Genomic DNA, 20,390 nt, shown 5'->3' with positions numbered 1-20,390 from the left:
GAGCATCGAGGACCAGGAGGGGCAGCACTTTAAATGGTTGATCGCTATTGATGTGCCAGTCCTGCTCCTTAGTTTTCTAATAAAAGCCCTCACCAGGATAGGCAGCAACTTCAAAGAAGAGGGGTGGGGAGGGTGGATTTTCCTCTGAGCTAGTTTAGAGATAGTTTCTTGGCTTTTGATTAGAAATAAAATATTCCCAGCCTAGCAGAAAACCTTAAAGATACTTCCTTTTACAACTGCCCAATCTTATCTTATTTTACAGTTAATTAACTACAAAAGGACTCTTAAATTTCCAGGGGAAGTGCAAATATGAATTTATCAGGAGAGCCAAGTTTTACCACATCATCTGCCATTTAGTGAGTGAATCAAATTTGTCCTTAGTATGAGGGCAGAAGAGGGAAACCGCAGTCTGTCTTTCTCTTTTTCAAAAAGGCTGGTCTCCATTTGACAGATGACACACAGCTGAAACGTGTGAAATGAGGATATTTCATTTTATATTTGCCATTGTTCCCAATTTTTCCTTTGTATGTGTTCTGGGTCTGACCCAAAGAAAGCAGTGTGGACAGTACGATATTCCTCACCACCATCTGACCTTTCCAAAGCACTTCTGATGCTCAGAAAATACTTCCTTGTTTACACTGGTGTTTGAAGAAACAAGGAATGGGGACAAAGGCGAAGTTTTTAGGATTAATAAATGGTCATAGGGTAAATGAAGCCATGGGGTGGAGGCACAGGGGGAAGCCCCTTTGGTAAGGTGGCAAGTGTAAAGGGAAGAAGGTAAGACAAAGCGAGCACAGGTGCTGAGGGAGACACGGTGTGCTCGATGAGATGGCTCCTAACAATTTCAGTAAAACCATCCAGCTTACTGATGCACACATGCCAGGCATTCAAAGGTGGGATTCTCAGTCCAAATCAGTTTTGGATGACACATGTTAATAGAAACAGTGAGGGAGGAAAAAAGTGGCAGTAAGCCAAGTCTCCAAAATATGAGAAAATATTTCGGGGAGCACTAGGACATTTGGATGAAATAAAAGAGTAAGGTGGTTTGGTCCTTTCTTATGTAGAGACTGGCAGCATGGTGGAGCCAAAAGGAGGGTGAGGCATCTGATCCCAGGCCTGGGCCCAACATTGACAACATCTGTGACCTTGGGCAAGCGCCCACTTCTGTGGCTGCTTCTCCATATGGAAATAGAAATGTTAACATCTGCATCTTCTAATTATAGTGAGGAACAAATAACCTTTAAAGCCTGTTTCAGACACTACCAAATACTACAGAACTGCACTGATTAAATATCCTATGATTAAATATTCCGTAGTAACTGATGCGAGAATGACTATTCTCTAGTTTTCCACTAGTGCATTTAGAGGAAGACATACTTCACTTTCTTCTGCAACTCCCAAATACATTTTGACAATGAAGTTTGGTTGTTCTATACTTCATGTTTTTTCTTATCTGCAACAACCTGTAATGAGTAACTGTTATTACTCCTTGTAAAATGCAGTTAGTTGAAAGGTCATTGTACTTTTTGAGAATTTCCTGATGATGAGGAACCCAAATAGTGCTTCAACTGCAGTTAAGAACACACCAAACCACATGCACGAGGGCAAACACGTACCTTGAGGTGGTGGTGAGCACATACATCAATAGTTACATTATTAGAAAATGTATATGCAACTCAGGGGAAGTAAGTGAAGTGGACCTGTGGTTTAAATGCAGGCTGAGGAGCTAGTGGTCCCAGGGGCCACTGCTAACGTCACCACTTACTTTCTCCGTGATCTGGGGCCAATCACATTCTTTCTGAACTTCAGTTGTGTCACAGAGTAAATGGTTTTTTCCAGGGTTCAAATGAGTATACTTATGCGAAAGAAACTTACAAATGATATAGTCCTATAAGTTTCTCTGCCTCTCCCCACTCTTCTTCTTCTCTTTTTTTTTTTTTTAAATAGGCATGTACTATTTAAAAACAGTAATAAAACCTTTCCTATTTTTTAGGAAGATTAAACAAAACTAGTTTCAGTGACATAAACCTTAATCTGCTTTAAAAGATTGAAGCTGATTTAGTATAAATTAATGCTAAAAAAATAAGTGGCACAGGGAGCAGACATTAAAATACAGTTCTTTTTTAAAAGGCAATTATGATATCATTGCCAAAAAAAAAAAAAAAAATACCGACAAAACAAAGTAGTGTTTTTCCCAATCCATTGCAAATACTTTCCAATTTTTCCAATGGACCTTTACTTAATTGGAAAGTAACTTCATCAATAAAGTGTTAAAAACATTTTACATTGGCCGTTTAGTAATTTAAAAACAAGAAATAGATTATCTTATCTTTAACTTTTAATAGAGTTAAAATAAAATGTAAGCAGCAATGAGTTATTCTTTTGATCTCAGTAGCTTTGAATCTAATCCTTTGCTGTAAGAGGAGAGAAACAGAATGGTCAGACCTCTGGGATTTTTGAGTTTGCTACTTCTGGTGTTCTTTGTAATAAACCTAAACTATTAACAGTGCTGCCTTGTACAAACTCTCTACCAGGTCAAAGGTAATGAGGAATCAGCAGTACACCAGTTTACATATGGATAAGAGGCCTGACAAGAACTGGTTTGTAAGTTTAATGAAATACTTACTTAATCTAAATTTCAGCATTTAAATTGGCTTCCTCATTGCCTCTATAAAGCTAGTTAAAAATATACTAGAAGGCAGCTTCACACTTTGCAAATACATCCATACAGTCTTATAAGACCTGCTGTGTCTCTTTAAAAATATTACAGTATTTTATCTACATATTATATCTAGGTATTATTTACGAAGAGGCAGACTGATGGCCACAAAGGCTTCCTGGCGGTTACTGCATGCTATGCCGCTCTTTGTGGCTGCCCTTCTCAGGCAGTCAGGAAAAAGCAGAACAAACACAAATGTCATTAACGCTAATGCTCCCAGCCAGATCATTTCACAATTTGTGAGCACAATTCTGTAACAACAGCTTCATTGCAGCCTAGCCATTCATTTACGTTTTGTGAATGTGAAAACCAAAGAATAAAAATGTCTTAAGGCAAATTGCAGCTGTTCAAGAGTATATCATATTGGAAAACTCTGATATGCTTATTTTTTTCAATGCAAATTTAAAAAATGGGCATCAGACCCTCCTCTGGATTTCCCTGATTGTTCTTGAGAAAAACAACACATTTTTGGCAAGCATTTGAAACTATGATAATGAGGACTGCCTGAAGAACAAAAGGAAATCCTTTGAGAATTTTAGATGTTTTCAGTAGTTGTGTGTGTGCGCGCGCACATGTCTGTAAAAAGAAAGACTAACAAGTTTCTGGGGACAGGTGGGAGACGGTGTGAGAAGAGAGATGGCTTTAGGACTGTATCTCATTATATGGCTTATTATATTCATTATTTTAAGGATACATTGTTCAGGCCATCTTGAGACAGGCTGATAAAGTCTCTCTAATAAGATCCTGGCTCCATTAAAAAAAAGAAAAAAAAGAAAAAAAAAAAAAGCTACCACTGACATTTACTATGTTCCAGGAATTTTGGTAAGAGTTATTTTATGCCTTCTTATTTAATGCTTGTACTATACCTCCGAGTTAGGAATTATTATCAACCTTATTTTACAGATGAGGAAGCAGCCAGAGAGGCTAAGTAACTTGCTCATAAGCGCAGAGCAGAGCTGGAATTTAAACTCTGGTCTGTATCATTCAGGAGTTCACGAGTGTGGAATAGTATTTAATATCCTATGAGATGACGGCCATCAATTTTATTGAAAAATTGTTGGAGAGGTTTTTCAAATTGTTTGCTATAATGAATATATATCAGTGTTGGGACTGATAACGAAGAGTACCCCAACTCAAGACTCTGACACTGCAAGTCCTATTGCCTCCCAATACTGTTATACTAGATTTTACTGTTCAAACGGAATCCTTATTTAACAAGAATATCAGCTCTTTTCATGAGGCCTAGGCAATGTAATAGCTGCATGTTTGTCAAGTATCCAGAAGTACTTAATCAAGCTCTTTGCTGAAATGGACATCTTGGCAGTACCCAAGGGTTTCAGTGTATGTGTGTGTGTACATTCACACGTGTGCACGCAGATTGTCTCCTAAGGCTGCTGCTACACGTTATGCTGTTAGTGAAAGAGCAAATTTAGTGTGCCTTCAATTTAGAAAATGAGATTGGACATTTTTCACTAAAAATTCTCGTTAGAGACTGAATGAAAAGGACTTTCAATGATCAAAATGTATCTACCTGTAAAGAAAGAACACAATCTGCACTCTATTAATAATACATTTAATAGGGTAGTTGCCCAGGTCTTTGATAATGAACTGTCCCTAAATTTGTTTTCTTCTATGTGATTAAGAATTGTTTTCATAAATGGTAAAGTTTTAATTATTTTTACATCGTCAGTAACATGCTGTTTGTATTTGCTATTACTATAAGGTGCCCTTTTTCGAATTAAGGAAACAAATTTGGGGTGATGACTCACATTGTGAAAACAGTCTACATATTTTCTGCAATGGTTCTTTAAAAAAAACTTGTCCAGTGCACTTAAGGTCTAATATTATATTTAGATTTAGTCTGAGGAATGTACTAACTGCATGTTATAAGGTATATTATATATATATTTTTACTTTTTAAAAATTATGTATGTATGTATGTATGTATTTATTTATTTACTTTTTGAGACAGAGTCTTGCTCTGTCGCCCAGGCTGGACTGCAGTGGGCGCGATCTCAGCTCACTGTAAGCTCCGCCTCCTGGGTTCACGCCATTCTCCTGCCTCAGCCTCCCGACTAGTTGGGACTACAGGCGCCCGTCACCACGCCTGGCTAATGTTTTTTTTTTTTGTATTTTTAGTAGAGATGGGGTTTCACCATGTTAGCCAGGATGGTCTCGATTTCCCGACCTTGTGGTCCACCCGCCTTAGCTTCCCAAAGTGCTGGGATTACAGGCGTGAGCCACCACGCCCGGCCTATAAGGTATATTATAAATATGAAATCTCCATCAACATTTGCTACCTTAATAAAGAAAATCAGGTAAAATGCTGTGTTCTTAAAAAACATGTTATTTGTATCTAGAAATCAAGGTGTTTGTGTGTAATTTTATACTTCTGAACATGAATAAAAAAGAAAAGAAGCTGAAAGATGCTCTCGCTTGAACAGATATTTCTGCTAAGAAATCCCTGTGAAAAACGATGCCATCTACTGCTCAAATTTGTTGATAGAGAAGAATCTTACTTCTTTGAGATACCAAAGGAAAAAACATTTAGAGCAATGTGCTCCTTAATTTTGGCAGCTGCCTTGAATTTAATTTTCTAAACACAAATTAAGTCTTAAGCAAAATTAAATTTTATTTATATGCAGTTCTCTATCTTTGCCTTTAGCGTTTAATTCAATCTGAAATTTCATGTACAAGTAAGTAGCCAATGAAGACTACTTTGGTGCCTGTCAAATCTCCATCTCCGCAGGCCCTGTCAAACCTCCTCTCTGTGGATAAATTGTAATTGTCCTTATTTCACTATCTATCTGTTCTTTTGGAAGGTGGCATTCTAGGTCATTATGTCATAAACACAAGTTGAATTTTGTGCTTCCATTCCAGAGGAAACAATATACCTCATAGTTAAAAAACATTTCTAAAAAAATTCCTACCAAAAGTCATCGCTTAAGAATTTAGTCTCCTAGTGCCTCCACTTCCTCATCTGAAAAAGTCATAAAAATGGTATATGACATACAGTACATGCTCTTTATGTATATGCTTTTATTGTTATACACTGTATTATTTTATATTAAGAAGAAGAACGGGAAAAGAAAAATTAGAAGAATGTTATTGCCACACATGTTCCATGTGAAGAACTGCCTCTTGAATAATACACTGTGGCTCCCCTTTGTCCAGGAGTGTTCACTCGAAGGATAATATTCCCTAGAATATAAATCTGGACATTTGGGAAACAAGAGGTCCTTTACTTGCAAATGTTATGTAAATCATTACCATTCTGTTTTGCCACCTATACAGTGGGGTTGTTATCTTTTCCAACAATTGGCAGTTTACTTGCTTTGCAGCATAAAAAATATAAAGAATAATTTACACAGATAAAATATTATTTTAATGACATAGTAACTCCTAATAGTTACTTTTTAAAGTAAAATTGAAATGAAAATATTTATTATTACATCAAAAAAATTCACCACTCAAGAACATACAAAAGATAAATCTCTCTCTCCCTCCTACACACATGTATGTATGTCTATATATACCTGCCGGAACGCCCTTGCTGGTTCAGGGGACTCTTACCTTCGTTTTCTGTGTTGGCTGGCACAGAGTCAGCCCCGAAAGAATGCCACGGCTGGAGATCGTCCAGGCTGAACTCTCCATTCACGGGAAGAAGCTCCACGGTAGTTTTCGTTTCGGTCAAAGACGGCATGAGAGCATCGTTTCCGTAACTGATCCTTGGTTCACTAATCATGTTGGCCAAGACGTCATCTGAATAGTTTTGCTCTTTCTGAAGCAGCTCATCTAAACCAAACAAAACCATCTCTTTGGTGAGTAACAACAATCACAACAGCAGCAGCAGCAGCAGCCACCATTCACTTCTGCCAGGCATGACTTCAACTGCTTCCACAGGCATGACCTCGTTTACAGCCATGGCATAGGTACCATTATCATCTCCCTTTTACATCTTTGGTGAATCTTTGGTAACATAAGTGAAGACTCACAAATCTTGATATCCTGGGGTCAGTTTTTAAAGCAGTAATTACACATGATACAAGATTATATTCTAAGCTCTTTTTTTCCAGTAAAAAAAGATAAGTCAATGATATTCTGTAAAGTTGATTCTTGTTTAATCCATTTTTAAAGTGGGGGGTAGGCAGGCACTGACAGCATTCTTTGGAAAGGGAAGGAACAGAGGCGCAACAAATGAGGAAGTGGAGGCACTAGGAGACTAAGTTCTTAAGCGATGACTTTTGGTAGGAATTTTTTTAGAAATGCTTTTTAACTATGAGGTATATTGTTTCCTCTGGAATGGAAGCACAAAGTTCAACTTGTGTTTATGACGTAATGACCTAGAATGCCACCTTCCAAAAGAACAGATAGATAGTGAAATAAGGACAATTACCGAGGCACATGGCATTCAAGCTACTCATGCAAAGTCACAGCTCACAAGAGCTGCTGGCAGGACTGGCGTCAGGAGCATGGTAGCGGGCCAGTGTGCTGCAGCGTGGCACCCCTAGAGGTGAAAGGCCACAGGAGCTCCGTTGCCATTTCCTCCTGACACAGTTAGACGTCCCCAGTATACAATGATCTCACAGGAATAAACACCAGGCTTTGGTGTGGTGGCAGTAAGCGAGGCACAATTTCATTCAAGCTGAAAGACAACGGGGAATCTCCTGTCTTGCCTTGCACACTTGCAAGGATAAGCAAAGCATTAATGGGTCAGCAGTTTGCTACCTTCTTGAATAGTTTTCAGTTTTGCCTTGAAAAAAAAATCTGCATTTCCTAAATGCTCCTCTTGTGCTGCATGATCTATGCCCTGAGGCAACAAGGAAACCGTTCCCTTGCCCTTCTAGATATAGCCCTGCAGACGGACATCCAGCCTTCTCTGGACTTAACCACCCCTGGCTCCCCACATTTCCCAATGTGAGCAGACGGCAAATGTTCTGCCTTTCTCCTCTGTTGCTTCCCTTTCCAAAGAATGCTGTCAGTGCCTGCCTACCCCCCACTTTAAAAATTGATTAAACAAGAATCAACTTTAAGCAACATCATTGACTTATCTTTTTTTACTGGGAAAAAAGAGCTTAGAATATAATCTTGTATCATGTGTAATTACTGCTTTAAAAACTGACCCCAGGATATCAAGATTTGTGAGTCTTATGTCACCAAAGATTCACCATGTTTTTCTCTGATTTTTTACAAATTAGAGACCGACAGATAGCATCGCACTAACAACAATATTTGATTAACCAAAATGTCTCATTTTCCAATCATATCTGTGTTGAGTTTGCCGTAGTATATATTTCAGACATATCGCTGGTTAGCTTTATTGCTAGAGAAAATGAAAAGATCAGGATTTAAATTTGATTTGTAACATTTTATAATCATCTTTCAAATTCTCTTTTATATCGACAAAAAATGTATCTGAAAACTTAAAATTCTGTTCAAATATGCCCATTAAAATAATTTGATGGAACAGCATTAAAGTATGTTGAGTAATATCTTTTCATGGAGTCAGTTTTATTGCAAGAGATTTTAAGTGATGAAATCTCAAGCAAATCAGTCCTTTTGAAGTCTAATCTGAGTTATAATATATCCCTATTCACTGTGGCACCGTTTCTAAAATTCAATACTTGATTCTCATGATGACTTTGAGGATGCATACGAGGCATACTTAGAGTAACAGGGGGTAGAAGCCTTACCACTTAGCTATCATTGTAAATACTTAAAAAATCATGTGGTTTTATTCCCTTACAGATAAAAGGCCCTCATTACATTTCCTCCAACTTTTTCATGTCTTACAAAGCCATAGGCAGTGGCTGATAACTTAGCCAATGTCCGATTAAATAAATTAAATGAGCATTTCCTTTATATAAATCTTTTGCTTGTGACTGTTATGCACTTACTATGCTAAAGAGAAGATATTCTGGAATACTAATAATTATTGGTGCTTACACATTCATCTTGAGAGGAAATAACCTTTGCCAGCAAAAAAGCTCTTGGACCCCCCAGGGGCTATGCTGTTCTTGGGCCTGTGGTACTTACTATAGCCTACCCTGTCCTTTATCTGGAAATGTTTTTACTGTTTTGCATACACAGTACTTACCTTCTTCCCTGTGGCATCTCTGAATAACTCTTCTCACTCTTTTTTTCTCCTCTCTTCATCCCTGTCATTTTCTTCTTGTATCTCTTTCTATCTTTTTCTACACTTCTCCCTTTGGAAATCCCATTGACTCTTGAAACTATAAAGATCTCCTACCTTTGGATGAATCTGAAATGTATTTCCCCAGCTTTGACTTCTCCCTCCCACTCAAATTTGTATATTTCCAGCATTTTGCTGGAGATACCAACTTAGGGCTCCCTGCTGATCCATGCACTTGGTAGGTACACAACTGCACTCAAGGTCCCTGGCTTTCCCACCCGCCTTTTCTGTTTTCTAATCATGGCAGAACCATTCATTCTCCCTCTCAGTCACAGGCCTGAATCCTTCAGAGCCATCCAGGACTCCCTGTATTTCTTCGTGTCTGGTACTTACACTACTGACGAATCCTTTTGCATTCTATTTCTGAATTCTCTCAACCACTTCCCGCTTGCTTTTCCACACCACCCGCACCGCCCCTGGGAGTGTGATTACTTTTCCCCTGGATAATTACAATAGTCTCCTCACTGCTTGCTATGGTCTGAATGTCCCCCAGTCATGTGTTGAAACCTCATCTCCACTGTGGTAGTAGTGAGAGATGGGGTCTTCTGGAAAGCAAGTCATGAGAGTTCCACACCCCCGAATGGATTAGTGCCTTCTAAAAGGGCTAGAGGGAACCAGCACAGGCCTCTTTTTGTGCATCTGCCATGTGAGAACACAGGGTTTGCTGCCTTTGGAGGATGCAGCCACAAGGCGCCATTTTAAAAGTAGAGAGACCAGGCCCCTGGCACACAATGTCGGGCCCACTCTTGAACCCGGCCTTCTCAGCCTCCAGAATTGTAGTATTTCTATTGTTTACAAATTACCCAGTCTCTGGCATTGTTAAAGCAGCACAAACCGACTGAGACAATGGTTTCCCTGCTACTTTTTATTTTTTGGTTCCCCAAATATTTTCCTGACAGAGAGGAATGAGGAATGGCTCCCTCTGTTTCAGTAGGTCTTCATTTTCTACTGAACTAATTCCAATTCTTTTGACAGATGCTGAAGGCCCTCTGTGGTCTGGGCCCACCCCATATTTAGCCATGAAACTCACAGCTCCTAGCTGTCTACACCACACCTCTCTCTCAGGCTAAATATCTTGGGGTATTCCCACGAAAGACCATGTATACCCATTCTGACACTTTTGTTTTCTATTCCTGCTATCTCGGAAGCCCATCTCTGCTCACCTACGTTATTTGAACTCTTTAGAGCCCAGCTCCAATGCCCTCTCCTATATGACTCTCCTCTCCCAAGGCAGGCATTGTCATTCTGATGGGATAAGGAGACTGAGGCTGGGAAAAAGGAACCAATCTCTTTGAGACCCAATGGCCAGTAAGCACCAGTGCTGAAATCCAAGTCTTGGGCTTCTAAACACCAGTCTTCCCACGTTCAGCCCCTATCTATTTCAGCCTCTCGTATTATCACAAAAGTAGCTGCAGAAATCAGGCATTATTAAGCGTGTCTGTTCCAGTGTCTTTAGCAGTCTCTTCCACTCTTGTGGATTCGTAAGCTGACTTAATCACTGCGAGTCCTATGGAATGGTTATTGCTTTTGGTCACCAAATGGCATTTCTCAGGCAGGGGCAGCTGGAAAGGGCCCTGTACCCATCTTATCCCTTGGCAGTAAAAAGGCAGAGTAGCAAAAGATCACAGAGAGAACTCTTACACTCGTACTTCACAGAATAGCCAGGGCATCTGAGGTTGAGGTACGCTGTGGTACCCCGGTTTCTCTTTTCTCTGTTACACTGTTGGTAGAAAAGTTCCTCCAACTGGCCACCAGCATGCTGAGCTCCATGGTGGTTAATTTTCCTGGTTTACTATGTTCATTTTCAGAAAATGTAAGTGAAAGAATGACAGACTCAAGAAAAGTTACATTTTTAGCAGAGTGAAATACACTTAGCTTTTGTTGTTGTTGTTCAAAATAGGAACATGTCTATCTTAATTCAACACAGAAAATTTAGAAATAACCACCCCTGGCTATGTCATTTAGAACAGTGATGCCAGTGTGGTTTTATTTATTTATTTATTTAGAGACGCAGTCTTGCTCTGTCGCCCAGGCTTGAGTTCAGTGGCGTGACCTTGGCTCTCTGCAACCTCTGCCTCCCTGGTTCAAGTGACTCTCCTGCCTCAGTCCCCTGAGTAGCTGTGATTACAGGCACACACCACCATGCCCGGATAGTTTTTGTATTTTCAGTAGAGACAGGGTTTCTCCATGTTGGCCAGGCTGGTCTTGAACTCCTGACCTCAGGCGATCTGCCCGCCTCGGCCTCCCAAAGTGCTGGGATGAGGTGGGAGCCACAGTGCCTGGCTGTCAGTGCAGTTTTAAGATTAAAAAAAAAGAGGCCGGGCGCGGTGGCTCAAGCCTGTAATCCCAGCACTTTGGGAGGCCGAGACGGGCGGATCACAAGGTCAGGAGATCGAGACCATCCTGGCTAACATGGTGAAACCCCGTCTCTACTAAAAATACAAAAAACTAGCCGGGCGAGGTGGCGGGCGCCTGTAGTCCCAGCTACTCCGGAGGCTGAGGCAGGAGAATGGCGTGAACCCGGGAGGTGGAGCTTGCAGTGAGCTGAGACCCGGCCACTGCACTCCAGCCTGGGCGACAGAGCGAGACTCCGTCTCAAAAAAAAAAAAATAAAAATAAAAAATAAAAAAAAATAAAAAAATAAAAAAAAAGAGGCAGACATGATGGATTACCATTATCAGAAGTAGAATTCAATTTCGTCATCATAAAATGTCTAAGGCAGCCAGCTACCTGCAGACACAACTAAGGGCTCAGGATTTTACCAGTTGCTAACACACTGGCACTGGGCAACTGAGCCTATGACAAAATACCCAGAGACAAATATGATTCTTTCATTGTTCATTCTGAGTGGGACTTTGACTTCCATGGTGAGACTAATCACACCGAAACCACACTTCCACTACATTAGTGGCCCTGATGGATTATCCTTTTTTCCGAATTAATTTAATACTTAATTACAGTGCTCTGATGGTCTGTATTGGGGATTTTCAGAGGTTTTAAGCATCTACATTTGCCAACCGCTATATTAAACTAAGAGACTTTGCTTATTTTCCTCCCAGGACTTATTTTTCCCCCCTAAAAGCTCTCTGTTATGACCCGAAATTGTAGCAGTTATCTTTGAAGTCAAATATCTTCTACACTATCCAAGCATTTGAGCCTTGCAGTTAAAAGTGGAAATATTTAACTGAGTTTAGTGATGATATTTAAAATATGGCTTAATCAATAACAGAGGTATTTAATTTCAAATACCAAACACCCAATGAACAACATCACCGCGCTCTTTAAAAAATGCTTTGAGGCGGCTGGGCATGGTGGCTCATGTCTGTAATCCCAGCACTTTGGGAGGCCGAGGTGGGTGGATCACGAGGTCAGGAGTTCATGAGCACCCTGGCTATCCTGGTGAAACCCCGTCTCTACTAAAAATACAAAACATTAGCCAGGCGTGGTGGTGGACGCCTGTAATCCCAACTACTTGGGAGGCTGAGGCAGGAGAATTGCTTGAACCTGGGAGGCGGAGGTTGCAGTGAGTTGAGATTGTGCCACTGCACTCCAGCCTGGGTAACCGAGTAAGACCCTGTCTCACAAAAAAAAAAAAAAAAAAAAAAAAAAAAAAAAAAAAAAAAGCTTTGAGGGTGTATACAAGGCATACTTAGAGATACTTAGAGTAACAGAGGGAAGAAGCCCCACCACTTAGTACCATTGTAAATACTTAAAAATACTTTAAAGAAAGCATCAAAAGATAATAGTAATTTCATCTTCAAATGGCTAAAGATTTTGTTTTTTTTAGACATTCATGATCATTCATTTTGAGAAAAATAGCCTCATAAATAAAACAATCACTGAATAGGAAGCAGATGACTTCATCTAATATTCTTTTAGTTATTAATCCACTAGCCAAATGCCTTCTAAAAATGTAATGGTCACACGTTAGGTTTAAAGAAAATAAAATTTATAGGCATTAAATCAATCAGTTATCTTTTACAAGTGTCAGTTATAATAACTGAACAGCCTCTTCCATACATTGAACACATTTGGGTTGGAGAAGAACATTTTCTTCATATAAAGGAGATGCCACCTTAGCCTTTTCCCTGTAAAGTTCGGCTGTTAAAGCTCTGATTTGAATCTATCCATCTGACAAAGGTCTAATATCCAGAATCTACAAGGAACTTAAACAAATTTACCAGAAAAAAAAGAAAAATAACCCCGTCAAAAAGTGGGCAAAGGATATGAACAGACACTTCTGAAAACAAGACACGTATATGGCCAACAAACATGAAAAAAAAGCTCATCATCATTGGTCATTAGAGAAATGCAAATCAAAACCACAATGAGACACCATCTCACACCAGTCAGAATGGTGATCATTAGAAAGTCTGGCAACAACAGATGCTGGCGAGGATGCGGAGAAATAGGCATGCTTTAACACTGTTGGTGTGAGTGTTAGCTCAATCATTGTGGAAGACAGTGAGGTGATTCTGCAAGGATACAGAACTAAAAATACCATTTGACCCAGCAATCCCATTACTGGGTATATACCCAAAGGATTAGAAATCATTCTACAATAAAGACACATCCACACATATGATTACTGTAGCACTATTTACAATAGCAAAGACTTGGAACCAACCCAAATGCCCATCAATGATCGACTGGATAAAGAAAATGTGGCACATATACACCATGGAATACTATGCAGCCATAAAAAGGATGAGTTCATGTCCTTTGCAGGGACATGGATGAAGTTGGAAACCATCATCCTCAGCAAACTAACACAGGAACAGAAAACCAAACATTGCATGTTCTCACTCATAAGTGGAAGCGGAACAATGAGAACACGTGGACACAGGGAGGGGAACGTCACACACCAGGGCCTGTTGGGGAGTTGGGGGGAAAGGGAGGGAGAGCATTAGGACAAATACCTAATGCATGTGGGGCTTAAAACCCGGATGATGGGTGGATGGGTTCAGCAAACCACCAAGGCACATGTATACCTATGTAACAAACCTGCACGTTCAGCACATGTATCCCAGAACTTAAAAGTAAAAAAAGTAGAAAAAACAAAAACAAAAACAAAAAACAAAAAAACTCTGATTTGGACACCAGTGAGAATATGAAGTCCCTAGGCTTGCTGGTTTTTCTTCTGGCTAGGATCGAACCTCCACTGCTATTACTGTTTTTCTTATTTTCTGATTCTTTTGGTTCCCAAAATGGAAATTTGTTGTTAATCTTATCTAACAGGAGATTCACATATGACCAATTCTTATCTTTTAAATAAAAATTTACTCATGTGCCTGCCTGAAAGGACTGAAGATCACACCCCCACACGCTCCTCCATGTCCCTTTTTCTCTCTCCCCTGACACAGCTGCATTGGAAGTATCTGTAAATAGGATGGGCTAATTTTCCCTATCAAGAAGCTCCACTAAAAATCAGCGGTCACCCACTCTAGCTAGGCATTTTGCCCACACCAGGACTATGAGATCAGATTTCATTTTCCAATCAGCAGTTCTGTGCATGTCTGATTCTTGGCTCAACATACAACTGCTATGCTGTTTATTATATTTAATCTCTCCATGGCCTCTGAAACTCCTCAAGGCTCGGATTCCTCATCCGCAAAATCGTGGGAGGCTGGTTCCGTGGTTTTTACAGTTCCTTCGCTTTGAATCCTTTTGTCCATACTCTTGCTACATGGGTGTTCTCTGGGAGTTTGTTAGACATGCGGAACCTCAGGTCCCACCCAGATCCAGGGAATCAGAATCTGCATGTTAATGTGATCCCCAGGTGACTCTCATGCATGTGACCATCTACCCTCCACCACACTGACCACAGCCACCAGCTGTACCAAGACACCACCACACAACAGCTTTGGTTATCCCTTCATGAAAGAAAAACAAGCATAATGGCTGGGCGCGGTGGCTCACGCCTGTAATCCCAGCACTTTGGAAGGCCAAGGTGGGTGGATCATTTGAGGTCAGGAGTTCAAGACCAGCCTGGCCAACCTGGTGAAACCCCGTCTGTACTAAAAAAATACAGAAATTAGCCAGGCACGGTGGTGTGTGCCTGTAATCCCCGTTATTTGGGAGGCTGAAGCAGGAGAATTGCTTGAACCCGGGAGGTGGAAGCTGCAGTGAGCCATGACTGCGCCAAGTGCACACCATCCTGTGCAACAGAGCGAGGCTTGGTCTCAAAAACCAAAACCAAAACCAAACAAACAAACAAAAAAAGTCTCAAAAACAAAGCAAACAAAACAAGGCATGAGATGAGTGTGGGCCAAGAAACAATATTGCCAGGGGAATATTGCCAAAACACCTTAAAAGTCAAGTTCCGAGAGCCCAGAGTCATGCCTTGAAGTTTCTTATCATCAGGGTCACATTTCTGAACCAGAAAGCCACAGGAAAGACTGGTCAAGGACTTCCTTTTTCCCTGGACCATGTGTTACGGGAAGCTTTCAGGAAACAGGTCAGTAAGTGTAGAAGGCATCATAGGACAAACTTCATTGCTGGGTTTCCCAGAAAAGAGCAGCTCTCCCCTACTGAAGACACTTTTAGCAGACGGGCCTTCACTAGTGAGTAAATATGCTTAAAAAGCATGGACTTACTTGTAGGTCAGTGGAGCAGCTGATTTGGGGGAGAACCCACGAGATCGTTAAGGATGGTAGGGATGTTTTGATTGGCATATATGCTACAGCCATCTGCCATGCCAGAGCCATACTGTGATGGGACTGTGCCAGCTACGACACCTTCATAACCATGAGAACTGCACTCATGGCTTCTTCATACCCATCTGCTGATTTCATAACCACAATAACCTTCCTTAGTGGGATCACTACTCCCATTGATGGTTGAACAAACTGACATACATCCTGAGAAGTACACTTAAAACTAACAAGTGGGCCGGGTGCGGTGGCTCAAGCCTGTAATCCCAGCACTTCGGGAGGCCGAGGCGGGTGGATCACAAGGTCAGGAGATCGAGACCATCCTGGCTAACACGGTGAAACCCCGTCTCTACTACAAATACAAAAAAATAGCTACTCGGAGGCTGAGGCGGGAGAATGGCAGGAACCCGGGAGGCGGAGCTTGCAGTGAGCCGAGATCGCGCCACTGCACTCCAGCCTGGGTGGCACAGCGAGACTCCGTCTCAAAACAAAAAACAAAAACAAAAACAAAAACAAAAAACTAACAAGTGGCAGAACTGAAATCTGAACCCAAGTATCCCAATTCCTAATGCAACCTTCTCACTGTTCCATGGAAAGTTCCATTTTATACAGCACATGGCTATATAACTTGGATTAGAAACTAATATTAAAGAAGGGTATCACGCCTGTAATCCCAGCACTTTGGGAGGCCGAGGTGGGTGGATCACGAGGTCAGTGGATCAAGACCATTCTGGCTAACATGGTGAAACCCTGTCTCTAATAAAAATACAAAAAAAATTAGCCGGGCATGGTGGCGGGCACCTGTAGTCCCGGCTACTCGGGAGGCTGAGGCACGAGAATGGCGTGAACCTGGGAGGCGGAGCTTGCAGTGAGCCGAGATCGCGCCACTGCACGACAGAGACTCCGTCTAAAAAAAACAAAACAAAACAAAAAAAGGAAGCATAAACCCATCTATCATCACAAGCACCCTCTTTTTCAAATTTGAAATGTATGAACATTTCAAATTTTTGATAGGTTTGAAAAGGAATGAACTTGACGGTATCTTTTTTTTTCTCTTTCATATAAAGAACCCAAGGTAAAAGAGATTAAAGCAGCAGTCCAAGGTCACGGATGTTCCTGATGGCAGAGAAGGGCTGAAAAGCTCCCTCTTCTAGCCAAGTGAGGCCTGCCTGTCACTCTGTTCGGACAGCCCATTCTCAATAGCACTTTCCCCCCAGAACATTCTCCCAATTCCTTACATCTCCCTTTCTCAGGATGGACACGACGGCTACGTGAATGGCCAGAATTTTTTTTTGAAATAATTTAGACTCCTTTTAATTTTGAGCTATTTAAAGGCTTGAACAGTATATTTATTCTGCTGACTCAATCAACCCAAATATCCATCTGCATTCACGATGCAGTGTAGTGACCTGAGCACTTCAATGGTCAAGAGTGATACAGCCCTGTATGACGCGGCCACATTTCCCAACTTGGGGAAAAATTTATACACACATTATCACAAAGTAAATGCTGTACCACAAATCCAGTTTTTATCTTGACCTCCAGAAAATCAGGTAAGTTATTTTTAGCTACACTATCAACCTTGAAAATCTCCCAGAGTTCAAACTCAGACTACATGTCTAAATCTGGGTTTATTTTTGTTTAAAGTAAGTTTCCTGGCCACACATTTTTAAATGAAGCATGCTTTGTCCCCTTATGGTAACAAACTGTCCCTGGAAGGGACACAAACAAAGCTCCACATCACTTGTGAAAATATTCCTTATTGCTAGGGACGTTTTCCTGAAATATCACTTGTCTAGCTTAGACTGAGGGTACAGAAGGAGTCCCTTTTCATTTAGAACACATTTCCTTTTGGCTTTCAAACATCATAAATCAAAGAACTTAGATCTACCAGTGGCATCAGTCAGTAATGAAGATAAAGACCAGCCAGGCTCCCTGGCATCTAAAAGCAGATTGTGGGCACCCTTTTTCCTGTTTACCTGTAGAACTTGTGCCAATGTACTGATATGATTTCCAACTACATTAGGGAGTCTTGGTCCTGCCTGGGTTGTCAGGTTGTACAGACTAAAAAACAAGTTTACATACTATAGAAATAATCTCTGAACGATGCTGTATTAAGATTAACACACACACACACACACACACACACACACACACACACACACACACACACACACACACACACACACCCCTCCTTGTTTTGAGGAAACATACAGTGAAGTATTTAGGTGTAAGGGGCCATTATGTCTGCAACTTCCTTTTAAACATTTTTAATTTATGGCTGGGCACGGTGGCTGAAGCCTGTAATCCCAGTACTTTGGGAGGCCGAGATGGACGGATCACCAGGTCAGGAGATCGAGACCATCCTGGCTAACACGGTGAAACTCCGCCTCTACTAAGAAATACAAAAAACTAGCCGGGCGAGGTGGCGGGCACCTGTAGTCCCAGCTACTCGGGAGGCTGAGGCAGGAGAATGGCGTAAACTCGGAAGGCAGAGCTTGCAGTGAGCCGAGATTGTGCCACTGCACTCCAGCCTGGGCGACAGAGCGAGACTCCGTCTCAAAAAAAAAAAAAAAAAAAATTTTTTTTAAATTTATTTTTAAAACTTTTCTCTAAGTCTCCAATTATACTAAAACAAAAAGTTTAGTACCGTAGGCATTGTCAGCTTTAATTTATACATATTTGGATGTTTTCCTCTGGTTCGATTTATAGTGAAATTACATCATATGCCCATTAATGTGATACAAACTGTATGTCTTTTACAAACAAAAATAAAAATGAATGTGATTTTGATGCCTCATATCTTTTTTTTTTTTTTAAATTGGAGACAGAGTCTTGCTCTGTCACCAGGTTGGACTGCAGAGGTGCAATCTCAGCTCATTGCAACCTCTGCCTCCCGGGTTCACGGCATTCTCCTGCCTCAGCCTCCTAAGTAGCTGGGACTACAGGCACGCATCACCATGCCTGGCTAATTTTTGTATTTTTAGTAGAGACAGGGTTTCACTATGTTGGCCGGGATGGTCTCCATCTTCTGACCTCATGATCCACCCGCCTTGGCCTCCCAAAGTGCTGGGCTTACAAGCATGAGCCACCGCCCCCGGCCCAATGCCTCATATCTTTTAAACTTAAGTCAATTATTTCACATGGTCTTTAACCCAAGAAACAGCTATCTCTTCACATGCTGGAGGAAAAGCTGGCTGTCTGGCTGGTTGAGAGATGTGTGCTTTGATGGCTGACCTGAAGAAATTTCAAGGTGATTGTTACGTGAAATTCTCTCTTCAAATCTGACTTCAACAGCCCAACCTCTGCAGCATATGTCATGACTTCACTGTGAGTCTTCTTTTATTTAAAAAAAATCAGTTTTTACTAATTATAAGAGTAACATAAATTCAGTGCCAAAAATGTAGAAAAAAGAAATAAGAATAATTCATTTGCAATTCTACCAGCAGAAATAATCAAGTAGTGTTTTTTTTTAAATGGTTTTATTCTTTACCGCATTATTTCATCTCTTCCTTATCATCACTTTACTGCATAATTTTTATGACTGCTTAATGAGAGTAAATTTTTCAAAGTAATTGAGACACACGGAGAGTCCTTGGAATGACGATAATTAGGCTTGAGGACACAGAGGAATCATGAGAACGAATTATCCAGTTTCATTCCTTTTCCTGGGTATAGTTTGTTTGTTTCTCCTTCTAAGTAAGTTCTTAGATGTAGAATGAACTGGAAAAAATGAAATGTGAGGTTTGCTCCGTCTACCACAGTATCACATTTCATTTTTTAAAACTAATGCTTTCAGTGAGGACAAGAAAGTACAGTGAGAAAAAAAATTCCTCAAATATCAGTTTTCATACTCTTGTGTGCATTTTTATAAAGGCAAAATTCATTCTGGTGCCTATATGAAATCTAAAGGCACAATCACCTGGAGCCTTCAGTGCTGGTTTTGGGGTTTTCTGAAACTTAATCCACAGTGTCCCATTTTCTCTACTGGAGCTCTGAACCCTCTCTCTTAAGAGAGAGCAAGAAGAGATGTAAACCGCTCCTTTACTTCTGATAAAACCAAGCCCTTACTAGTCCACATTTTGCTTTCTCTGGGGAGCGAGTCACATATAGGACACATGGCTTGTCCAGCTACGTGCTGGACTGAATTTCAGCTTCAACTTGAACTTTCCGACAAAACAAGCGACGGAGGAGTATGGGCCTTAGCAAGACATGCCCACAGCACTGCCATAACAGCTGTGCAGGCTGTGGGTACAACTCTAAAAGCAGCACTCATTTTGTAGTTTCAGTGAGCACTGTCCCTAAAGCTGTGTCCTGTGTGACCAGTCACCTCTCTCAAGCTCATGAGAGAGGTCTGTATGACTGGGGTAAGAGAGATCCTGGGGTGGGCCAAAGCAAATGAATTAAATGGGAAACAGTGCCCCTCCCGGCAGCCAGCAAAAACTGCCATGCTGTGAAGACAGTGCATTTTAATTGATTCATGTTGATACGTGCTGAATTGATGGAATTTTATACTTCAAAGGATGCAAAGAATTGGTTAGCAAGTCTGATGAGCTCATGGTAGAAAGGATGATTTTCAACATCCATACATAGTTAATTTCATTCAAAGAGCCTAAAAAGCCTTATGCAGATAATTATAACGGGATCAGGCAAGTGTATAAGATTAGCACAAATTATATATATATATATATATAAAATCACAACACAGGATTGGCACCTTTTCCCACACACAGCATATCATTCTTTTATATATGATAGCTCATTTGAAGTGTATATTTATGCAGATTAAAAAAAGCACACAAACCCTCCATGCACTTCTGCACAG

General features: G+C 40.7%; 1 protein-coding gene across 6 annotated transcripts in view; it reads right to left on the bottom strand.

Moving 5' to 3' along the window:
- The window catches only part of APP (amyloid beta precursor protein), a 287,131-nt gene that overhangs the window by 20,998 nt on the left and 245,743 nt on the right, over positions 1-20,390 (bottom strand). For all 6 annotated transcript variants that reach the window (XM_005548883.4, XM_005548884.4, XM_005548885.4 and 3 more), the window contains one exon: positions 6,293-6,514. In XM_005548883.4, the coding sequence (XP_005548940.2) occupies positions 6,293-6,514 (222 nt within the window). The remainder of the gene's footprint in view (positions 1-6,292; positions 6,515-20,390) is intronic.

Source organism: Macaca fascicularis, chromosome 3 (genome assembly GCF_037993035.2).
Source record: "Macaca fascicularis isolate 582-1 chromosome 3, T2T-MFA8v1.1".
In the NCBI taxonomy this organism is placed as follows: Eukaryota; Metazoa; Chordata; class Mammalia; order Primates; family Cercopithecidae; genus Macaca; species Macaca fascicularis.
Note: the sequence above shows the minus strand (reverse complement) of the source record. Positions and strands in the feature narration are given on the sequence as shown.